The sequence below is a fragment of the Phaethon lepturus genome, unplaced genomic scaffold, assembly GCF_000687285.1.
Source record: "Phaethon lepturus isolate BGI_N335 unplaced genomic scaffold, ASM68728v1 scaffold49605, whole genome shotgun sequence".
NCBI classification, from domain to species: Eukaryota; Metazoa; Chordata; class Aves; order Phaethontiformes; family Phaethontidae; genus Phaethon; species Phaethon lepturus.
The window spans coordinates 1-21,080 of record NW_010539396.1 but is presented as its reverse complement, the minus strand read 5'-3'; the positions used below and the strand labels follow the sequence as shown (position 1 = coordinate 21,080).

The 21,080-nt window shown below is 35.6% G+C and overlaps 1 protein-coding gene across 1 annotated transcript; it reads right to left on the bottom strand.

The window, feature by feature from the left end:
- Positions 1 to 2,060: 2,060 nt before the first annotated feature.
- On the bottom strand, positions 2,061 to 20,669 carry ZC2HC1A (zinc finger, C2HC-type containing 1A; the record flags this gene model as incomplete). The annotated part of the gene is made up of 9 exons (XM_010287103.1): positions 2,061 to 2,247; positions 2,946 to 3,053; positions 7,287 to 7,406; positions 13,770 to 13,878; positions 14,797 to 14,896; positions 15,879 to 16,027; positions 19,425 to 19,560; positions 19,771 to 19,887; positions 20,596 to 20,669. Coding segments are annotated over 9 exons (1,100 nt in total), but the record flags the coding sequence as incomplete, so codon positions are not given.
- Positions 20,670 to 21,080: the final 411 nt, after the last annotated feature.

Below are 21,080 nucleotides of genomic sequence, written 5' to 3'. Positions count from 1 at the left end.
CCTATTCTGGACTTGTACCTTTGCTGATGGACACTGAGCTTGCAATAATTCAGTCCGCAGATCTCCATGGCCCAAGTCCAGGGCAAATTTTCTAAAGCAGGCTTATCTATGCAAAGGATGCAGGATTCCAATTTTTCCAAGTACAGATATGCATGTGCCAAAATATGGATCCTAGAGCCTAAATTACCTAGAACTTAATTTGGCTAAGATTTGCCAGTTCTAACTAGCATTACCAGTCATCCATCCTACCATGCCCAGTAGCCAGCTTACGCAAATTATAATAAAACGAGACCACACTGAATGAAAGATAATTTCTAAAAATAATTTTGTATAATAAGTGTAAGACAATTCCACACCACTGAACTAATTCTAAAAAATCAATAGTTTGTCACCTGCAACATGACTACATCAAGACTCTTAAACCTCTCATTCTCCAAGACTGGTACCTGCTTTGGAGAAGCTTTTCTTCGATCATGCTTTCTTCAAAATTGATCCTGTTGATTGTACTCACAAGTCTTCAGAATGCAAACAACGATCATAATACTGTCATGGAGCACTACATTATATTTTGCATAAGCTACAAAGAAATTATATGAATTGATAGTAATGGTGTTTCTGAGCTAAAAGTAACCATTTCTGACAAAAAGCATATTTATTGTGGGAAAGGCACGATTAAGTTCTTTCAGATTGTTCTTTCACGCATAACTAAGATGGTGCCAGTACTTCCAAGCAAAACTTCACAAAACAAATTACTACATTCAGATACAAGTTAAGTGTTTTGGCTTGTGAATGGTTTTAATATCCTGTGTAATTTCTTAAAAAAACAACTTCCAGGGCCTGACCCCTCTTCACAATGAATTACTGCGAAGCCTGTTACTAACTTCAAGAGGCTGCTGTTCAGAGCCCAACAATACACAAAATTGCAAAAAAAACATGTAAGGTGTTAACACATAAACCTATGGAGCACAGTTACTCCATCATGCACTCATATGTAAGCTGTGCTATTTGCACAGGAATAAGAATAAAGTCACAGTCACTACTTACATCAAATTCTACTGCTCTAATAACATACACTTTTAGGCAACTCTTTTTTTTTTTATTGGATACATCAAGAAAGCCATTTTCAAAGTAAGAGTTCAACATTTAGGTAGGATAAGCATAGACTTTGTCTCTCCTTCAGGAAATGAGGGAACAGAAAAAAGGAGTGGGACCTTTGGAAACCTTTAAAGACAAAAAGCACAAAACTTTTAGATATGCGAGTTATGGTAGAGCACAGGAGGAACAACACATGAATTTCTGAAGAAAAGAAACTTAATACAATTACAATACCATATTTGTCCTTATAAATACATAAAAATATTAACAAGTTCTTACTGGGAAAACAGAACACGGAAAGCCACACACAAAAATCTTGCTTTTCTTCTTACATGTGAACAGAATTCTCAGGTACTTTTTCCACTTTGATTCTTTAAAAAAAAATTCTAGGAAGTAACTGGAAAGTCCGATTAGGGTATTACTGTTAAAGAGTTTAATGGGATCCATGTGCACTTTTAACTAGGAATTTATAAGCAGTTGTTCATGTTGTTTTCACTTAGAACATAGCATATGAGTTATTGTCACATATGAAAAAAATGCCTCCACAGAGAAACTTTTCAAGCCTGAGTTCTTCATGGCTAGTTCCCTATGGGTAAGTATTATCCTACATATGTGATTTAAATAATTTTTTATCTAGTAGGATTTACAAGAAAAATAACATTGAACAACTTCTGCTACCTAAGTTACTTAACACATTTTTGCCTTAATTTTAAATATTTCTAAGAGATTAAAGAGTATTTCCTTGAATGGCACAGTTTTAGGTACCTGCTATTTCTATATACAGTATATATATTGGTTTATAAATAACTGCATAACCAGAAGATTGCACTCAGAAAATTACAATATGATGTTTCAACACGTTTGCAGCATGAAGTCTATGTGGAAGGAGTGCTCTAGCTTTCCATGAAGCAGTACATAGCAGATGCTTCCAATTTCTCATTTTCTTTTTGCTTTTAAGAATGTGTTCACACAATCATTCTTCGAATTCCACATTCACAGCAAAACTTTGCCCATTCCACTGGATACCTTGTTCCACATTCATGGCAGAACTTTGATAACTGTACAGGTGAATTTCCTTCGCTGCTTTTTGAACTTCCTCCATTGACTGAGGATGGGTAGTCTCCACTGTCATACCCAATTTTAACATCAGATCTGAAAATCCCCAGATAAAGAACATTCTAAGTAACTCAGTTCAGTTATTGATGCAAAGTTATTCTAATCCTTGCAGTGAATTACTGCTATGGTTACTATCATTTTCATGCCTACATATCCTATTTATTTACAGTGGTACACCTTATAATTCCACCCAGACTCCCCTACATATCTCCAGATATCCACCTTCCCCACAAGAAAACCAAACTATGCCAAAATTTTAGGAACAGGATCAAAAATCTGATTCACTAGTTACATTAACTGGAGTGTATGAAAAACTAAAACTTAGCTTGTCAAAACAAGAAAGGCTAAAAGAGCAATACAATTTTTATCCTACCCTTTAAAAGGGAAGACAACACACCATTTGTGTGCTTAGCATGCAAATTTCATTAATTTTGAACTGAACCACTCATTTCCCATTTGAAAGACCATTCACTTTTTTTTTTTCAACAGCTCCTAGGGGGTTTTTGACATTTCTAAGTGTCTTCTGTGCACATCTGAGACAGCTGATGGCAAAGGTATTCTGCTGGATGATAACTATGCAAAATACATTCAGTATCTTAAACATGTCAAATAATATTGACCATGAGTTACCTACTAACTGCAGAGAACAATATTTTCCCCAACTTCTTTTGTAATAAGTACTCCCCTTTAATAAAGGTTCTATTGCTGACAAAATCCACAAAGTTAAAAGCTACCTTAGGTAACTGTCTGAATTGCTAGTTTTTCTTTTGTTTGTTAGGGCACCCGTGCTCATGGTTCTTGCCACACTAGGAGGGGTCGATGTCCGTGGTTTTGTTGTGCCTCTAAAACAGAATAAATATCTGATGATTTATATACACACAGAGAAATATATACAAGAATAGGCATTTATAAATTATATAAAAAAATTAATTCAACAATCTACACGTGAATTAATTGTATGAAAAATATAACTTATTTCCTACCAAGGGCAGACAGAAGAGCTTTGGCATGAACCTGCATGGTTTGGACTGAGTATGACTTGAATCTTACAATGACAAGCTAAACAGAACAGCAACTCTCTTCCTGTTCATGTGTTTCACTTGCTATCACACCAAAATACAGCTAGATCCTGCACTACTGGTTGCTTAGTGTGTTCTAATGTCTACATTGACTGACTACAAGTCACTTTTTAGGACTGGCAGGGCTTTCAGAGAAACACAATGCAGCTGACTGCAGGTTTTAATAGTTTAAAAAAATATGTGGAAAGGATACCATATTCTCAATACTTTCTGACCAACATGAATTTTTTTTCTTCATAGCCACAGACTTTATTTAGGATGCATACTTCTCAGATAATGCTGTATAGCCTCTTTCTTCAAAACATAAATATTGTATTTATAAATAGAAGGAGGAGAGTAAAGAAAGTCTATCCAGGCATTACAGCGTATTTTTTTTCTAGTCTATCACGGAGTTTTTAAAGTTGGCTTCAACAGCATGACCACATAGCTGCGAAAGCTGCTTTCCTCAAGACTCACAGATCTTCTGAGAAGCCAGTATGCAACAAATAGCACATCCTGAACATACAGAACCTCTCACTGCTTGCTTTGATGAGTAGAGAAACATCAGAATCCTCTGAAAAATATGAGTAACATTAAGAAAAAGAGATAGGAAGGGGCATCCTTTTCTCATCAGTGACGAAAGACAGAATCTTTTCATCATTGCTCAAAGGAATTACCATGCACTGGGATTTCTTCTTCTTTGGCAAGACTTCAGGGACTATAACATCTTGTGCATGACCCACCAAGTTTTTCTGTACGCATTCTTGAGCACCAATGCATACATGAAATTTAAGTTGGGACTGCCTCACGGACATTAAAAAAAAAAATTATAATAAGACTCCATTTAAAAAATTAGTCACCAAGAGCCTAATCAGCAACAAAAACCCAGAGCTGATTTTTTTTTTTTCCTTCCCTTCAGATGAACCTAACTGCTCCTTTCAGAATTATGAACAACTTAGTGTTGGTTTGGTTTTCGAAGTATGTATAAGGAAATGCATTCAACTCCAGTAACTTCAAATGCAACACTGACACAACTGAGGAAGAACATATTAACTCCTGAATTTTAGACATGTTGCATAAAACATTTCTTTCTTCATGTTATGAGTATAGGCTAAAGATGGCTTTTCAGCTCCTTCCATCACTTAAAAACTTGAGTGGAAAAGTGATCAAATGATTAAACACAAAAGTGGAATAAGATTAAATCAAGTGAAATTGTATTTAACTAAAGTATTCAAGTTTAACAAGAATGGCTTCTACACGCAACAGGTAGAGTGAAACCATCAAAGATTCTGGCTTGCTGGGCAGAACACCTACCTTCTCCATATATCCTGTCAGCCCTCTTGTTTAGCAAGGAGATTCTAAAGATGGTTTTATTTTAAAAAAATACTGTACAGACTGAAAAGCAGTACATAAGTTGTATCAGAATTAAAACCTATTAAAAGCTATGTCAGTCTTGCAGAAGTTATGGAATTCCAGGATAAAGTTCTAAATGTAACCTAAATTACACTGTTGTAAGTATGCACAAGAGTACACATGCTAAATACTCTATCTTGTGTTATTTCCCCATCTCATTTCACACTGAACAGTGGCCTTTGCATATATCTGAGTAAAATTAGAGCTCAGTAGCGGAAAGAACATATTGGACTGTTAATTTACTTGTTATGGAAGCTAGAAAAGCAGATAAAGAAAAATGCAGCTGTAGACACAGAAATGGTATAATCATAGATCAGGGATGATCACATGATGCAAAGAACAGAATTTTGTCTCAATTCCTGTTTAGACAACTACAAGTAATTTAAAACAAATTTTTTCAGAAGTATTACTTACTCAGTTTTCTCTGGCTTTTCAACTTAGGACCAAAATACTACCTTTTAAAACTAACAACATTAATTTCTTAAACTGAGGTCTCTCCAGGGTGTACTTTGAATCAAATGTTTTTGAACATAAAGCTAGTAGTCCTAGATATTTGAAAGAAATCAACATGAAATATTGTCCACTATTTTTTCCTGTATTTCAACTGTTCAATTCTCTAAAATATGTATAATATACCCTCATCCCACTAGGTACTCTGAAAATTCACCTGATGCTTTAATTCTAGGTGTACACTACAGAAATTTCCCAGAAAACAATGTCTTAAAAACATGATTTGTATGGTGTCTAGTATAGCATACAGGCCACAGATCAAACTAGGAAAAAAGAAAAGCCAAAATACTGAAAAGCCAGACTGAAAGTGCACTGTCCACCCTGCCTATTGAGGGAGACAGAGTCCCATGAACAGACAAAACATCATTCGTTAAAGGTTTAACAGGATGTCTTAATTCTGAAATGTTTAAACATAGCTCTCTGCATAATTTCTTCAGAATTTTTCCCTATTATCTTTCTAAAAATACAGAAAAAAACAAATCTATTTTCAGACTAGCAACTTCAATAGGAGTCTTATAATTAACTGCAATGATTTCTGCCATTTTTGATGAGTAAATCAACAGCAGTAGCAGGCTGCACCATCTACAACTGTATACATCTAGTTGAATTACCACTGCTTGCAAAATGAAAAACTGAAAGAGATTTTTAAAACAAGCTTGTCTTTTTCTACTTACACATTCACAATGTGGTTGGATTTTGCCATAAAAACTGAAATATCAAGCTTGCTTCCTAGACAGGGCATTTTCAGGTATTTTTGACAGCTATCAGTTACCCACAACAGCTCATAGTTCTGTGCAAAATCATAAATAAATTCCTTATAACTAATGGCATGCACTTTGCCATAAACTGTAACCATCCACATTGCTATGCTCAATTTAACAATGGCCTAGTAGCTATTTACATCTGTTGAATGCTGTTGGCACATAACATACTGAATAACCTCCTGCAAGGAAGGCAGATTTAATCCATGAAGTCAGTGGACATTTCAATAAGAACAACAGTGATATTATGAAGAGAAGAATAAATGCCTCAAGAAGTTCAGAAGTTCTCTCAAGAAAAGAACTGCTCTATGGATAGGGGCTACTGCAAAGCCAAATTTTCAACATCTTAGTAATGTATTATAAAATTAAAAACTGACTTTTTTTTTGGTGATTCACAGGATTTATAGCTCTACCCAAAGATGCAAAAGAAAAAAAAAATCCTGTTTGTCTAAAATAAACTCCCCCCACTTTCATTCCTTTAATTTCTTCAAATAGAAACCCCAGTTGAAATATTCTTGCCCTGTCTGAAAGATACTTCAGCTTTGGTTACAACACTAAAGCAGCATTAAGAGACTTAGACATATTTCTACTATTTAAGCATTACATTCCATATATGTGCCACATAATTCATTACTAATTTCTCTTTTGCAATATGGTTTATGGTATTTTTTATGAAGAATCAGCCCATTTGCATTTGGCATTTTCCAAATTATGTCAAAGGGTTAACCACAATATAGTATCTATTTCCTTTTTAAAAGACTGGAATACCCTTTCTTCCAAACTTATATCTTAAACTTGCTGAATATTCAGCAGTCTTTATATGAGATAAGTTGGACTTAATAAAATACTTTACCTCACATTACAAAGTCTGCCTTGCTTACATTCTTGGACCACCACAGCTATCTTACAGAAGTAGGAGATAAATATTTGACTTTAAGAGAATAAAATTACTTTGTCATAAAACATTTGCCTGTAAGGCAGGTATTTGTACAGTTATCGGCTTAAATGCTTACTTCAGCTTTAAACAATGCAAATTCAGTTTTATCTCAGGTTTACAAAGATGGAAGTTCGTTATTCTTGGTCCATCATCAATCAGTGACAGAAGAAATCAAATCTGAGACAAAGTCTTCATCTTTCCTGTCCTACTACGAAGCTGTTGACATAGCATGAAACAGATACTTATACTAATTATATTATAAACTGTTCTCCGACAGCATTTATATTGAAGACATACTGGGCAGCAGATGTCTCTCAAGGTCACACCTTTACTATCCGATGCTTTGGTGGAACATTTCTGCAAAACAGATAAACCACGCTGATTTGTAATACTTACTTCTTCATAGGCAACAATTCATTTGGTCTTTTGATGGTACTGTCTGTTTTTGTATCAGTGTCATAAAACCTTTGCACATCTCTTCCAGTTCGCAGTGGTGGGCCTAACTTGTCCATCTCACTACTAAAATATATAAAGGGGTACTCATAAGGAGACTGCTAGATTGCTATTCAAATTATCATTAAAAAAATTAAAGTGCTCACAATTAAATACTTGTATTCCCAAAGAATTCCTGCTGACTAAAAAAAATGCACATATCAGACTTTAACAATCCAGCAAACAAAAGCGTTGCTCTTACTTTTAAGAGGAGAGGATTTTGTAGCCTTATATTTGGATTAGGTTTCCAATACATATTTTTTTTATTCTTTGTTAAACAAAATAAAAAACTAATGCCAGTTATCCTCACAATCTGTACAATCCACTCACATTTGACCTGTTTTCTTTTAAGAATGGCTTTCATAACGTCAAACTTATCACATCTAGAAAAGGGGGCTCATAATTACAAGTCACAGTAACTTTATTAAGATGTTAGAAAATAATATAGATGTAAGTACAAGCCTCCTTAACTTTAGAATTAGCAAGAAGGAAAGTGTTTCCCTTTTTCACTTTTTTTTTTTTTTTGGTAAAGGCTGAACAAGGTGCCCAGAGAGAATAACATGCCTTCCATTCTCTTTTCTTTTATGCAGATGAGAAAAGAACAGAGGAAAGCCTGAAAGAAAAACAACTTTGTTTTAATATCAAAAAACCTACTCGCAATAGGCAGTAGTATACATATAGGCAATACTTTAATACGTTTTTACTATTATGGATAACATTTCCAAACCAAAAAGAATAAACCAAGAATCAAATTTTAAAAACATTAATTAAATTAAAAAACCCCAACCCCAAATAAAACACACCACTGTTCCTCCTACACATCATCATAAGGAGAATTGTAGCTTTTGAGAAACCACAACTTATATTAGAAAAATTAGGTCTTCAACCAAAGTTCTTCATATTTATTATCTTAAACCATAGAGTAAAACTGGCAAAAAGCCCATTATATCTCCCTCCTGCCTCAATAATATAACCAAAGTTTCTTCTTAAAAAAGCCTAGTAACTTAAGCCTTAACTGGAAAATGATGACAGAGTATTTTTATTGATCTTTTTGAAATTAAAAAACTATAAAGAAACAAACCAAGCAAGATTGATGGAAATGTCTGGGTAGCTGAAGCTTAACTCTTCTGTAAACTTCCCACCCCTAAAGGGAAGTCATAAGGAAAAAACAAACAAGCAAACCCAACAAAACACACACTCACACTGAGAGAAATAACTTCTTAAAATTACTGTGCACTTTTCTGATTCCTGTCATAAAACCTTAATAAACTGCAATGACAGGAAAATTACTAAACAGCTAATTGCTGTCAAGGAAGCACATTATTTTTAATATAGCTTTTAATATATATATATAAAAAGGCTCTTATGTCTCTCCAACACCCATATCATACTACTTTTCATACTCCTCCTACAATGACATCATATTAAAAGGCACAGAAGCTATAAAGTTTGAAACATAATTTGTTTTTCTGGGAAGCTTCTGGTGTGAACCTTGCAATCCCCATTACATCTCTAAAGCATCAAAGGAAATCTCCCCATAAGGAACAAAAATTCAACAATGCTACGTGATATTCAATCATTATAAAGTCAGCAGGGAACACTTGAGATTTTAGTCTTGACAATTTAGCCCCAAATAATGCAGGCTGTAAGATAAGTTCCCCTACCGTTCCTCTTCCCACTCCTCTTCCCGAACAGTTCTAGTTCAAACTAATTAACCCAGGAAATGCTTAATCCATTCCTGTTTGACCAAATACACACTCTTACATATTTCACAGGGACTGAGAAGCAAGACTGAGGTGTCCGACACTGCAAGACACATACCTCAACCTACCATGATCTTCTTAGCTCTTTTCTGAACCTTTAGCAATTCATCAATATGTCTGTGAACTCCAGGCACCTACAGTGTAGAACACTGAAGGCAATAACCTAGAAGCAGTTATGATATTCCCCAAATGAACTACAGTATTCTTCCACACTTCAAAAAAAACCCAAAAACCCAACCCATAAAGACCCAAAGCTGATAGTCCTTTCATGTACTAATGAAAAAAGTGTAATCATAAGAATCTTCTGAAATGCAAAGACCACCAAGGCAACTTATTATTTACCTTGATTTCATTGAACGAAGCGGTGTAAGTTATAGTCTTAATGAAACAAACAAGCTATTTTAAAATATAATGTTTTTAAAGGCTTTAACATGCTGTATGGCAAATATATAAGTGGAATTTAAAATTTACTGATAATGTTTAGGAGTGCCATTCATATTGCATTTCAGCTGTAAGACAGTACTGGATGTGTCACTAACAGACATGATTCCCAGGAGGTGTAACTTTGATCAGCTTAACATTAAATAGTAAGTTTTATCCCAAAAATAAAATAAAAATGACAATGCAATTTCTAAGGGTTCATTTGCCGTACTGAAAAACATCAGGTAATTTTCCAAGTCCCAGTAAAAAAAAAAAAAAAAAATTGTTCATAGATGAAACATGCATACACAATTAATCTGTGCATGCAAATGATCTCTATCTGGCCACAAACAGTGGTGTCAAGTTCTGCTAGGCAAAACAGTTCTCATATGGGGGTGGAGTTTGCCTGTTTGCTTCGCCTTAGCCTTCTTAGCCTTCTTCTTAGGAAGAAGAACCTACACACTTTTTTCTCCTAAAGATCTGATGACATCTGATAGCTTAACAGAACTGCCCTAAGAAATGTGAGACAGTGCTAAACTCTGCAGTTTTACAAAATACGTATCAGACTTAGGATCTTAAAATGATTCACTATCAAAATATAAGCATAACTACAATTTATATAGAATTAATTTTCCTTTCCCCAGTTATTCAATGTCAAAAAGATGAAATTCTATTTTTACACAAGTGAATGAACATTTTCCCACAGACTACAACAGAGTCACACGCTACTCTTGCACTCTCACTTGCTTCTCTAGGACTCAGAAATGACGCCCTTATGCTACACTTCCATTAATACTTATAACTGACTGTGCTCTTACTCTGTGCAGGCAGAAAAAGAAAACTCACAGCAGAGCTCAGTTGACATATCCTGATCCACATGTGCAAAGTAAGCCTCACTAACACTAACCTAGCTTATGTCGATGATGCTGTGGTGTGCTCCCTCAGCATTCCTTTACTTGGGGAGCAGAAAAGGAGAATTCAAATTAAAAAAAGAAATAGTACAGCAAAAAATGACTTAAAATAAGGGAGTTCATAAAATTTTGTTGCATTTCTGATCATACAAAATAAAAATTTATACTGTGATATTGAAGTTGAACTTTATATGAAACGAAATTCAGAAATCTTTCCTTTACAGAACTAAACACCTTAGAGACCCATTTCGTTTTAGCCTTCACCTTTAACACAAATGCAGGAACAGCTTCACGTCTCTTTCACAATAGTTTCAGGCAGCAGTTCAAGAGTGCCACCTAAAGAGAAAGAGGGAAACTGCATGCCTGTATATTTCAATCACTTCTGGATGCTACATTAGCCAGCAGATAGTAATTTCTTGCCCCTTTGCATATCCATCGCAGAGAACAGGTACCATGATTCTACAGAAAGAAGCAGTGTCTGATTAAATTTCCCCCCTTCAACATACATATAATTAATCCTTGATATTGCACAATATAATTGTAATTCTACAAATCTGGAATTACAACAATCCAGGCAAAAATGGAAGGTTTTACTTAATTAATATGTAAAAAAAAAAAAACTGATAAAATTGAGATTGCCTTAGAACAAACTGCAGGAGCTTGTTTCTTACAGCAAAAACTGGAACCTAAACTAGTCAAAAGAGCTCTTAAAATAGGCTCTTAAATATTTGCCAAGAAAATAAAAAAAATGAAAAAAAAAAATCACATCATCACTTAACATTCCATTTGAAAGACTGCCCTTAAAACAATATATGTGCAACACTGTGCTCAGTAAATCAGTTCACTAACAGCTCAAACCATGACATCTTACAGCATGAACTCTACCTGAATTAGGCACAAGAGAATCTCAGATCTCATGTTATAGCTTGTCATTTTACTGATTAAATTGTAAATGTGGTAAAAGAAATATATCTTGTTTCATCCTAATGAAAGCTACTTTTATGAAAATTTAAAAGCATTTTTATTTTATGAAATAATTCTAGCTGCAATTAGCTATAGCCTAAATTGTAAGACGTTTTAATGTTTGAAATCTGTGTCACTACAGTATTAACTATTCTCACTCTCTGACTTAGGATGTTGACTGTTAGTATCTCATCCATGCTCCAATATAAATTTGTAGGCATTTCAACAGAAGCCTACATATTTCCCCCCTCACACCTCAATACTAAGGCTGAGATGATTAAGGCCAAAATTGTCACTGCTGACCAATCTGAGGCACCTAACTGTTCCATGTTGTAACTGGTCCCTAGACGTCTTTGCTTCAACGTAACTCCTGACAAACTTGTTCTCAGAAGTGAACCCAAAGTAGCTAAAAAAAAAAAGAAAGAATTGCTAGGTCTCAGGTATAACACTTAGGAAAGAGGCACATTTGACAGCCATCTGTGAGAAGACTGGTTAGTATGACCGGCAAGAAATCATAAGGACCGCCCGCAAAGACAAGAAGAGAACACAAGTTTTTTAGAGCAGAGAAGTGAGAAGAAACACACTCATCACTTCCCTACTCTTAAAAAACTGGAAATTGTGTAGGCAATTAAGTGAGATTATAAGCCAAGCTAACATTCACTGCCTGTCAGAGATCATTATCCAAGAGCTATGTCAACCAGAAGTCACCTATTTGCAGTTAACAGCATGTGTGAACAGACAGAACCTGTGCAAACATCTCTCCACACATTAACTGCTAGTTGGCTTGCTCACATCACAATTTGTCCTCCAAGCTTCAGAAGAGGAAAGGGAAGATTACAGAATACAAAGTAGCTAGCTCAGCAAGCAGCTGACTGGTAAAATCAAATACAACTTCCTTGTTAAGAAGCGGAGACCAAAACCTGTACCACCTCACAAAGCAGTACAGATTGTAATTAGAAACTCTATTAACAGGAAAAAGCCTTTCCTGTACAGCTTGGATTCAACACTGGGCTCAGCAACATGCCTTCAAATTATCTCAGCTGACATTTTTACTGCGGTTTGCAGACCTACTTGTTTGCCACTCATCAGTAGGTGTTAATTCAACTTCTGAAAATGGAGAATTGTGATATAAAAATCAGTCAGCAAGTAACAGAGGGTGTGATTTTCTGACAGTCAAAGCATAGGTGCCTACAAACAGCTGTGAAGATGACCTGTAGACCAAAGACTATTAGGACACCGGAGGGGGGAATAAATAATAAAAAAAAAAATTTCTGACAACCTCACAGACTCTGCTTCCAGTCTGAAAGAGTTGGTCCAAGTGGGTGGAGCAAGGTGGGACAAAACTGCATCCTCATGCTACACTGTGTTAGCAGAGAGGTATGACAGAGTTGTAATTCATACTTGTGCATATCTTGGTAAGACTTAAGAGTGATAAACTAAAAATGACTAGTTTTGTGTAATTAATAAAGCTGTCCATCCCCAGGAGTTTTCACACTGTCCTTTTTCTTCCTCACAAACTTTTTCCACCTTATACAGCCTTCACCAATGTGATACTCATTTTCATAGGAGTAAGTCTTCTTCAATCACCAATGTTATAACTGCAATCACTTTGTTGTATTTTTTATGTTTTCTCTCAGTGCTCCTCAAACTTCTGTAAAATTGCACTAATCTTCAATCTCTTCCATACATTTCTTCTTTGAGATTGTGTGCACTGACTTACCCTGCCCGCCCCTAGCCCCACAAAAAATATCAGTAATAGCCTTGATCACACCAGCACTTTCACTGAACTCTAGTAAATCTACCACTTGTTGCTGTTGTAGAGCACTGGCTTCCATTGCCTTACTTGTGTTCATTCACTTGTTGTCTCGAGTATTTTAAGACAGGATATTCCCCCTTTTGTGCTAAGAGGGAAGATCCTGTCACAATTGGCCTATGGTCTGTGGCAGAAGCCTCTTTCTTTTATTTCCACTAATTGCAGGAAGTTATGCCTCGTGTTTTCTCCTTTTTTAAGTCTCTGCACTTTTACAAAGAAAAAAAAATTATAGTTCCGACCACTTCTGCATATTCTATAACTTTTTAATCTACTTTATATCTATTTTTATCACTTGACCTCCTTTGCTGTTATTTTAACATTAGAAAATGCATCTTTGTCTACTTCAGTGTTCCATAAACATTAATTGTGTTTATAAATAAAGGATAAATTCAAAACACTGTAATTCTGAAGCTCACAGGAAAAAAAATGCAAGTGAAACAGACCACAGAGACTTCTAGAACTAGCACAACATAAATATGAAATAAAGCATAAATGACAACATTAAATGGAAACTTACCCTGCTTGTGTGTTCACCATTCCCAATGAGTTTTTATGAGCTGGTGATAAAGTCTGAATTTTGCTCCCACTGGATCCAGATGAAGATAGTGCTTTACTTGAAGAAGCACCTTGCACTTGAAAGCCAGCAGGGAAATAGAAGAAAATGTTAGGATTTTGCTGCTGAAATGATACAATTCATTATATATATTTTTTAATTGTAAAATTCAAAACAAGATTTTTAGAAATATCAAGATCAAGATCTTCACAAGTGTCAAGATACTACGAAAAAGCAAGTATTTTCCTAAAAATTTACAGAAAACATGTAATTGAGACATAATGTTCTATTCTAATAAAAAACATTGGATCTCAATTACTTTCTTCATAAATTAGCCTAGAATGTCAAAGTGTGTACAAACAGAACATGTTTGACATCTGATGACACCTGACATCAGAATAAGACCAGTGTTTGCATAATTATAATATACATGTCTTGACTATGTATTTACACCAGTTCATGATCATAAGCAGCACACAAATTAGTTACAGAACTAAGCAACAGAAAAATCTCAGGTGAGATATCAGTATTTGATACCATTATGCATTACTACACAGAATGATTTTGCAGGTTTGATTCAGAAAAAAACTAATTTGACCCAATATATAAAACAGAAGAGAATCCTATGTGCTCAGGAGTCTGTGTTGGGCAGATGCCAATCAGTGACCTTTCTGACTTTACTTTAAATGACTTTTCACAAAACACACTATATCGATTTCAACAATAAAGTATGTAGCCATCATATATTTAAGTAAAAAAAATAAGGTCACAAAAACACTGATTAGAAAAAAATTGTATTACGAAAAACAAACACCATCTTATCCACTCATGCAACACTGAACTCCTATGAATTTTTTACTTCATCAGTTTAAAATCACTAGGCAATGCTGTAGAAGTCCTTCCAGCTATTAAAATTATACTGTTTTTACCGCATAGTTTGAAAAACAGTATTTAGAGAGGAAATGGAAAAATAGTAACATTCATTTCATACCTACAACAGTTTTGCTAACACCACTTGGCTGTGGTAAGCGTGATGATGATGATGGTGTTGATCCTACAGAAGGCATCTTCTTAACTGCAGCAGGCTTGTACTGTAACAAAATACAACCTAGAAATTTAAGCAATTAAATCAAACTATCTATATAACACAATAGGTAGTTATCTCAGGTACTGTGGGAAAACAGATGATGATTACCTACTAGGTGAACTGTTTCTAGATCATGCAAGTGGTTTCCGCTAGTCTGCTTTCTTATACATACAGATGATACTAGTAGGAAAGATTATCTAACTCAGTGGTTTTGTTTTTTCATTTAACTGTACGTCTTTGTGTATTTTCTACTTGTCTACAGCTTTATCATCTTTTTCCAGAGCTGTCTCATGAGATTAACATTATCACCTCATTACCAGTCAATTTTTAAAAGAATACTCAAGGGCAGGATCGTTTTTGCTTTCAAATCTTACTGTCAGCTGTGTGCTATAGACCAGTCCCAGCACCGATCCAGAATACAGTGTAAGAATCACTAAGTAACTGCTTGTCTCTCTAACTCCAAAAAAAGCTTCCAAAAAAACCAGCATTACCACCAGATAATACACTTTACCACTACACATACACTTTAATCCTTCATTTGTTTTCATCATGTTAACTACTGCGACTTTTACTTTAATACACCTGAATTCCTCTAAGCCTCTAATTAGCCAAAATATTGCTGTCAGTTGTCCTGTAGTCACGTACCTTTGTTTGACCACTTAAGGAACAGAAGACTTGCACAACAGAAATTCAACTTTCTTTACAAATACTGCATCTCTACTTCCTGCTCCTACCCTTAACCTGCCATTTTCACAAATCTCTGAATTACATTTATGACTGTTTTTGGCTTTACAACCGCTGCCATCCAATTTATGGATCTCTGCAACTCTCATAAGAAAGCAAAAACCTCTTCCATGTTCAGTCCAGCACAAATAATAAAATTACAGAATAAAATAGTTAATTCCATTTAACAGCAACACACTATTTAACAAGCTTGATTTGATGTCGAATGCAAGCTACAAGTTAAGAAAAATGTTGTAGTTCACCTGTGTTCGAGCAGGAAGCTTTCCTTTGGTATCAGCCGCCAATTTCCCCTTATTAGTAATACGTGCTGCTTGTTCCTTACAGAAATTGATGTGTCTGTCAGCTGCATTTTCATTAAATCTCCTCTGACAATATGGACACTGAATGTAATCTTAAAAACATAAAAACCTTACATTAATAACGTGTTTTAAAAAATAATGTGCTTAAAAGTATTTTAAAGACCAGCCCCAGCCCTACCCCCAGAAAACATTAAGGCCTCTTGAATCTGAAAACTAAATATAGATTGCTGGGGAAAAGAATATTGTCCACATGTAACACAAAAAATGTTTCTTGTTTGATGGATAAGAATGGGAAGAGTGGTTGAGGATCAGAAATAACCTAGACAAAATCAGAAACGCTTGGAGAGATACTATTCAGCAGAGTAGGTGGCCAAAGAGGTGCATGGACATGGCAGGGATATCAGCTGGAAGAAGTGGAGAAGAGGCTAAATAAAAAAAACCAAAACAAACAAACAAACAAACAAAAAACCCCCAAAAATCAGAGTTCAGTTTGTTCAAGATATGAAAATGTATTAAAACCTTTCCCATACAAATAGCAAAAGACAACAAAATCTGTTTCCTCTAGGAATTTTGAAAGAACTAAGAAATACTAAATGCAATACTGGAAATGACCATTAAAAAAAATCTGAAATTTAACCTAAAAAAAAAAACAATCTGAGGAAATCCATTCATAATTAGGGAACATCTATAGAGATGTGCAAAACAGCATAATTGGTGGCTGTATTATTTTTCAAGATTTAGTCACATTACAAACAGTACTACCTGCAGGAAATACTATTACTAACATTGGGGAAAAAAACAGAAAGGCTATGTAAATGTTTAAAATACTAGAAGATCCCTCATCTGTATGCTGGAAATATATCTCTTATATACACTGCCCTTGGAAAGTAAAATGTTTGGACCGCAGTTTCAGACAGACATTTTGGTGTTTAGAGATATGGATGTTGAATTGCCCAGAATACAGTATTCAAAACCATGGAAACATCAACTTCAGAAGAGCTGGACACTGGCAAAGCAGGTTAAATTAGGATGTTCCTAGGTGATTTTAGAAATGTATCAGAGAAAATGAGGACAGATTCAACAGTCACTGCCTCCAAGATTACAATTAGATATTATACGATCCAAAATAAGATTTTGATTACATTTTACTACTCCAAATGCAGCAGACCTGTCTTAAGTAATTAACCCTTTAAATTAGTAAAAAATTTTAAGTAAGTCAAATGATGTAGTGGCCATCAAACCATGAACCGTGACCCAAGAAGTGCGAGCAAAGGACACAAGAAAAACACAGAAATCCTTCAGAGAAGAAATGGCAGCATGGAAATCTCATGTGGTAACAACAATGAATTGTTATTTATTTTACATAAACTCCGCTACTGTCAGAATACTCAAACATAAACTATACCTTAAGAGGTAGAAACTCAGAAGCAGAAGAACTATAGCATCTTTGTAGTCAAACCAAGTAGGCCCAAACAAAGTTAAAGATTAAAAAAAGCAAAATAGATGACTAAAGCAGCTATGAAAGCCCCTAGATAATAAGAAGAGACATTTCTAGCTGGCATACAACTCAGTTCCCACAGAAGACTTTCAAAGCCCACTAAAGTAAACAGATCAGACTGTAGAGGATTAATGTATACTCTTTTTAAGAATCAGGGATTGTATCTTCATCCTTTTGTAAAATGCTTAGCACCAGTCAGCCACCTGGCTATCTGGAAGCACTGTTCGTACTGTCCAGAAGAACTGTCAGGATTTAATTGTAAGCTTTATAAAATACAAACTAATCAAAATAAGGTGGCAGCACACATAGGCAGTCAAGTTCAATGCAGATGGGGTGACTTAAAGTCTTTCTTAATATTGTGAGGCTATTCCACACTTCTAAGGAAAAAGGTGGAACAGGAGATCGAAGAACCAGCAATACTGCTTGTTTGCAAACTCAAAGAATGCAATTAAGTAGGAAATACTAATACAGATCTCTTTCCTTTTAAAGGAAAAAGACTAGCAGCTAGTTAGAAATAGGCATGCTGAAGACAGAGCTGAGTAGGAAAGAATGGATATATCCCATAATACCATGCATAATTCTCCCTCTCTACTACACGTAAAGTAAAAAGGGAGCAACAGTAGCTGCTCCTGCTCCATTTTTGTTCTGTTCTATTTGCGAGAAGAGAATCCACTGATTAGTCCATGCATCTTCTCTTTATTCCTGGTACCCTCCTCCTAAGTCTTACCCACTGCAGCAGGATGAAGCCAGGAGACTAAAAACAGTAAGACTTCACTTGGAAAAACTAAAAAACAGAAGGGAGAGAGACAGAGGCACAGTATCTTTCTCTTCCCTTTACCTCCTATCTGCTTTCAAGCAGGCTGAATAGAGTTACTTCCTTCACTTCAAACTAATTCACAGTCTCTGGAACCAAGAGAACACCATTTTAGTATCTTTTCCCAGCTAGATTGACTTCTGGGCTCTTCTGCTTGTAATTCAGAACCTATACAACTAGATTATTAACAATCCTTTCCATGATCAAGCCTTATATTTCTTATTCACAGCATTAGCTATTGGTTTTACTTTCCTTTAAAATATATATGGCATTTCAAGATAGTGTGTATTGAATGCTGAATAATAGCAATTCACTTCTTACTATGAATGGACAATTCCAATTCTAATACTGGACTAACATGTTTCCTGTAGAGAAACAAGGTAGAGAACACTCACATCCTCACTTGACCAGACAGGCAGAAGCAAACATGAGTTTCTTCCATTTTTCCCAATCTTTCTGAAAGTAGCCACTGAGCTGATCAAAGGGTTTAGCTCTTAGGACAAAAGGAAGAAATATATTCTCCAACCTATTATCACCGAAATTAACTGAAAAGTAACTTCCTTCCTACCTACCTCAGACTGCTTCAACACTTCACCCAGCCTCAGTTCTGAAGGCACTCACGGACTGTCACTCCTTTGTTAATACAAATTCCACACAACAACATCTCACATACCCACCACATGAGGAAGGATCACATGCACTCTAGAGCATACACTGCATACATGAAACTGGAATGTGAATTCAGCAAGCAATGGGAGAGACTACATTCAAAGAATAGTCGATGTGCATTCTTACAACATAAATAGGGTGTGGGTGTCCAGCATTGGCAGCTAATTAAAAAGACAGCCTACTCTTTCTGAGCAGTTCCACTGTTGTGGACAGAAACAAGGTTTTGAAACACTTTGTCCAGCCTACGGTTTATAAGACAGTAGCAAGCTGCAAGCTGGCCACAACCACCTTTCGATGCATTAAAACCAAAGTTACGGGCTTTGAAAGCTACACAGGATGGTAGCCAGCCAGACCCACAGTCACAAACCAGCATGTGCATAGCGATAATCAGATAGTCATCTTCAAGAACTTGTGAATATTGTATTCCAATAAATTTCTCTCCATTTCAAATTTTTACAAATTAAGCTTAAAAGAGAAAATCTCTAAAGAAGTTGATCATTTTACATACCAGGGTCATATGATGGTGGAGGTGGTGGAGGGAGTTTCCCGCCGTCTTTAAGATTAAGTCCTTTGGCTGCTCGTATAGTTGCTATAAATTCCTCGTGCTTTCGTCTCCAGTTGGAAGGTTTTTTGGGTGGTTCTGGCTAAGAAGCCAAAAAAGAAAGAGCTTTATATGTGTGAAGCTCTTACTTCAAGCTAAGTACGTGCTTTATTTTAGTACACAACATTATAGTTAGATTTCTTCCAGATCCTAGTTGGTCTAAGTATCACAAATTGCCAGCAGAAATAAGCCTTATTATAATGCATACATAGTTTGCCTAAAATGCTCATACGCAGAGTAAATTATAACATACCCGTGGCTTAAGAGGTTTTACTGTGGGAATGTCAGTTCCTTCTGCTCTCTGTCGGCTGGAATCGAATGTCTTCCTTTTCTTGGCAGAAGTTTTCTGGCAAATGGGTCCATGCTTTTTCTACAAGCAGTAGAAAAACAAAAGGAGAATACAGAACTTAGTTTTGAAAATACACGTTATTAACATGTTATTTCCCTCTTTCTCGATATGCCAATCAGCAAACAAGGCCCAACTCTTGACGAATAGGATCAGACTGCTTTCAAACATTTATGCCAGCCATTACTTTTAAAACTGAACTGCGGGAATTCACAAACACATACACATGGTAAGAAAAACTTGTGTGATGAAGAAGAAAAATAGGAGGCATCTGTATCTGCTCCTTGCAGGTAGGTAGGCAGCATTTGCATTGAGTGGAAAGACAAATCAGAGATGTCAAATCCATATTCATATTGAAGGACAGGCCAATTTCTACTAAGACTGGAGAACACATGATTTTGTGAAGATGGCTAACAAAGCACTTCATTTACTAGCTAAGACTGCATAATGCTAGGGCTTACATCTGCAGAGGCAAGGAATGATTCTGTGACCCTTGAGAAGATGCTTTCAGAAGTACATATTTTCAGAAAGTGATGGGATGCTGAAATAACATTAACTTCCTTCTAAGGAGCTTCAAAACTGAGACAACTGGAATCAATAATGGTTTGGGAAAAAAACAAAAAACCCACCAAACCCAAGCCTCTAGATCTACTTTATTAGCTATAGTGACCATTGTTTAACCCTCCTACCAACTTACCAGGTCCAAAAGCCAACAGTGCTCATACCACTTACCAGTGCTGCTGGAAAGAAAGTCCTTCCACAAATCCTACATGGCAACAGATCTCCAGTTTGCACTGTAACCTCTCCTGAAAAAAAACATACTTCTATAAGAGAAGTTGTTTAAATTCATGGTAAAAATTTCCGCCTAGATTGCTAACCTCATGCAGTTATAAATAATAACAGTTGTACGCAGCAAGTATACATTCTTTGAACTATGCAGACACTACGCAGATCAGAAAGGAAAAGATGATACAGAAGTCCTTACATACTTTTGAAAGCAGTCGGGCTCAATAACATGTCACCATCAATTCTGACAATTTACAATACAAAACTCTGCACCTTTAAAAGGATGTCTGTATGTCAACATGCAAATGACAGATTCACTGTAAGTCACAGTGAAAGCCCAAACACACACGAAGAATAATGATATTTTGTGGGTATTTCTGTGTCTTTGGATGAGAATCACCTGTTACAGTACCAGCTTACGAGCTGGCAGG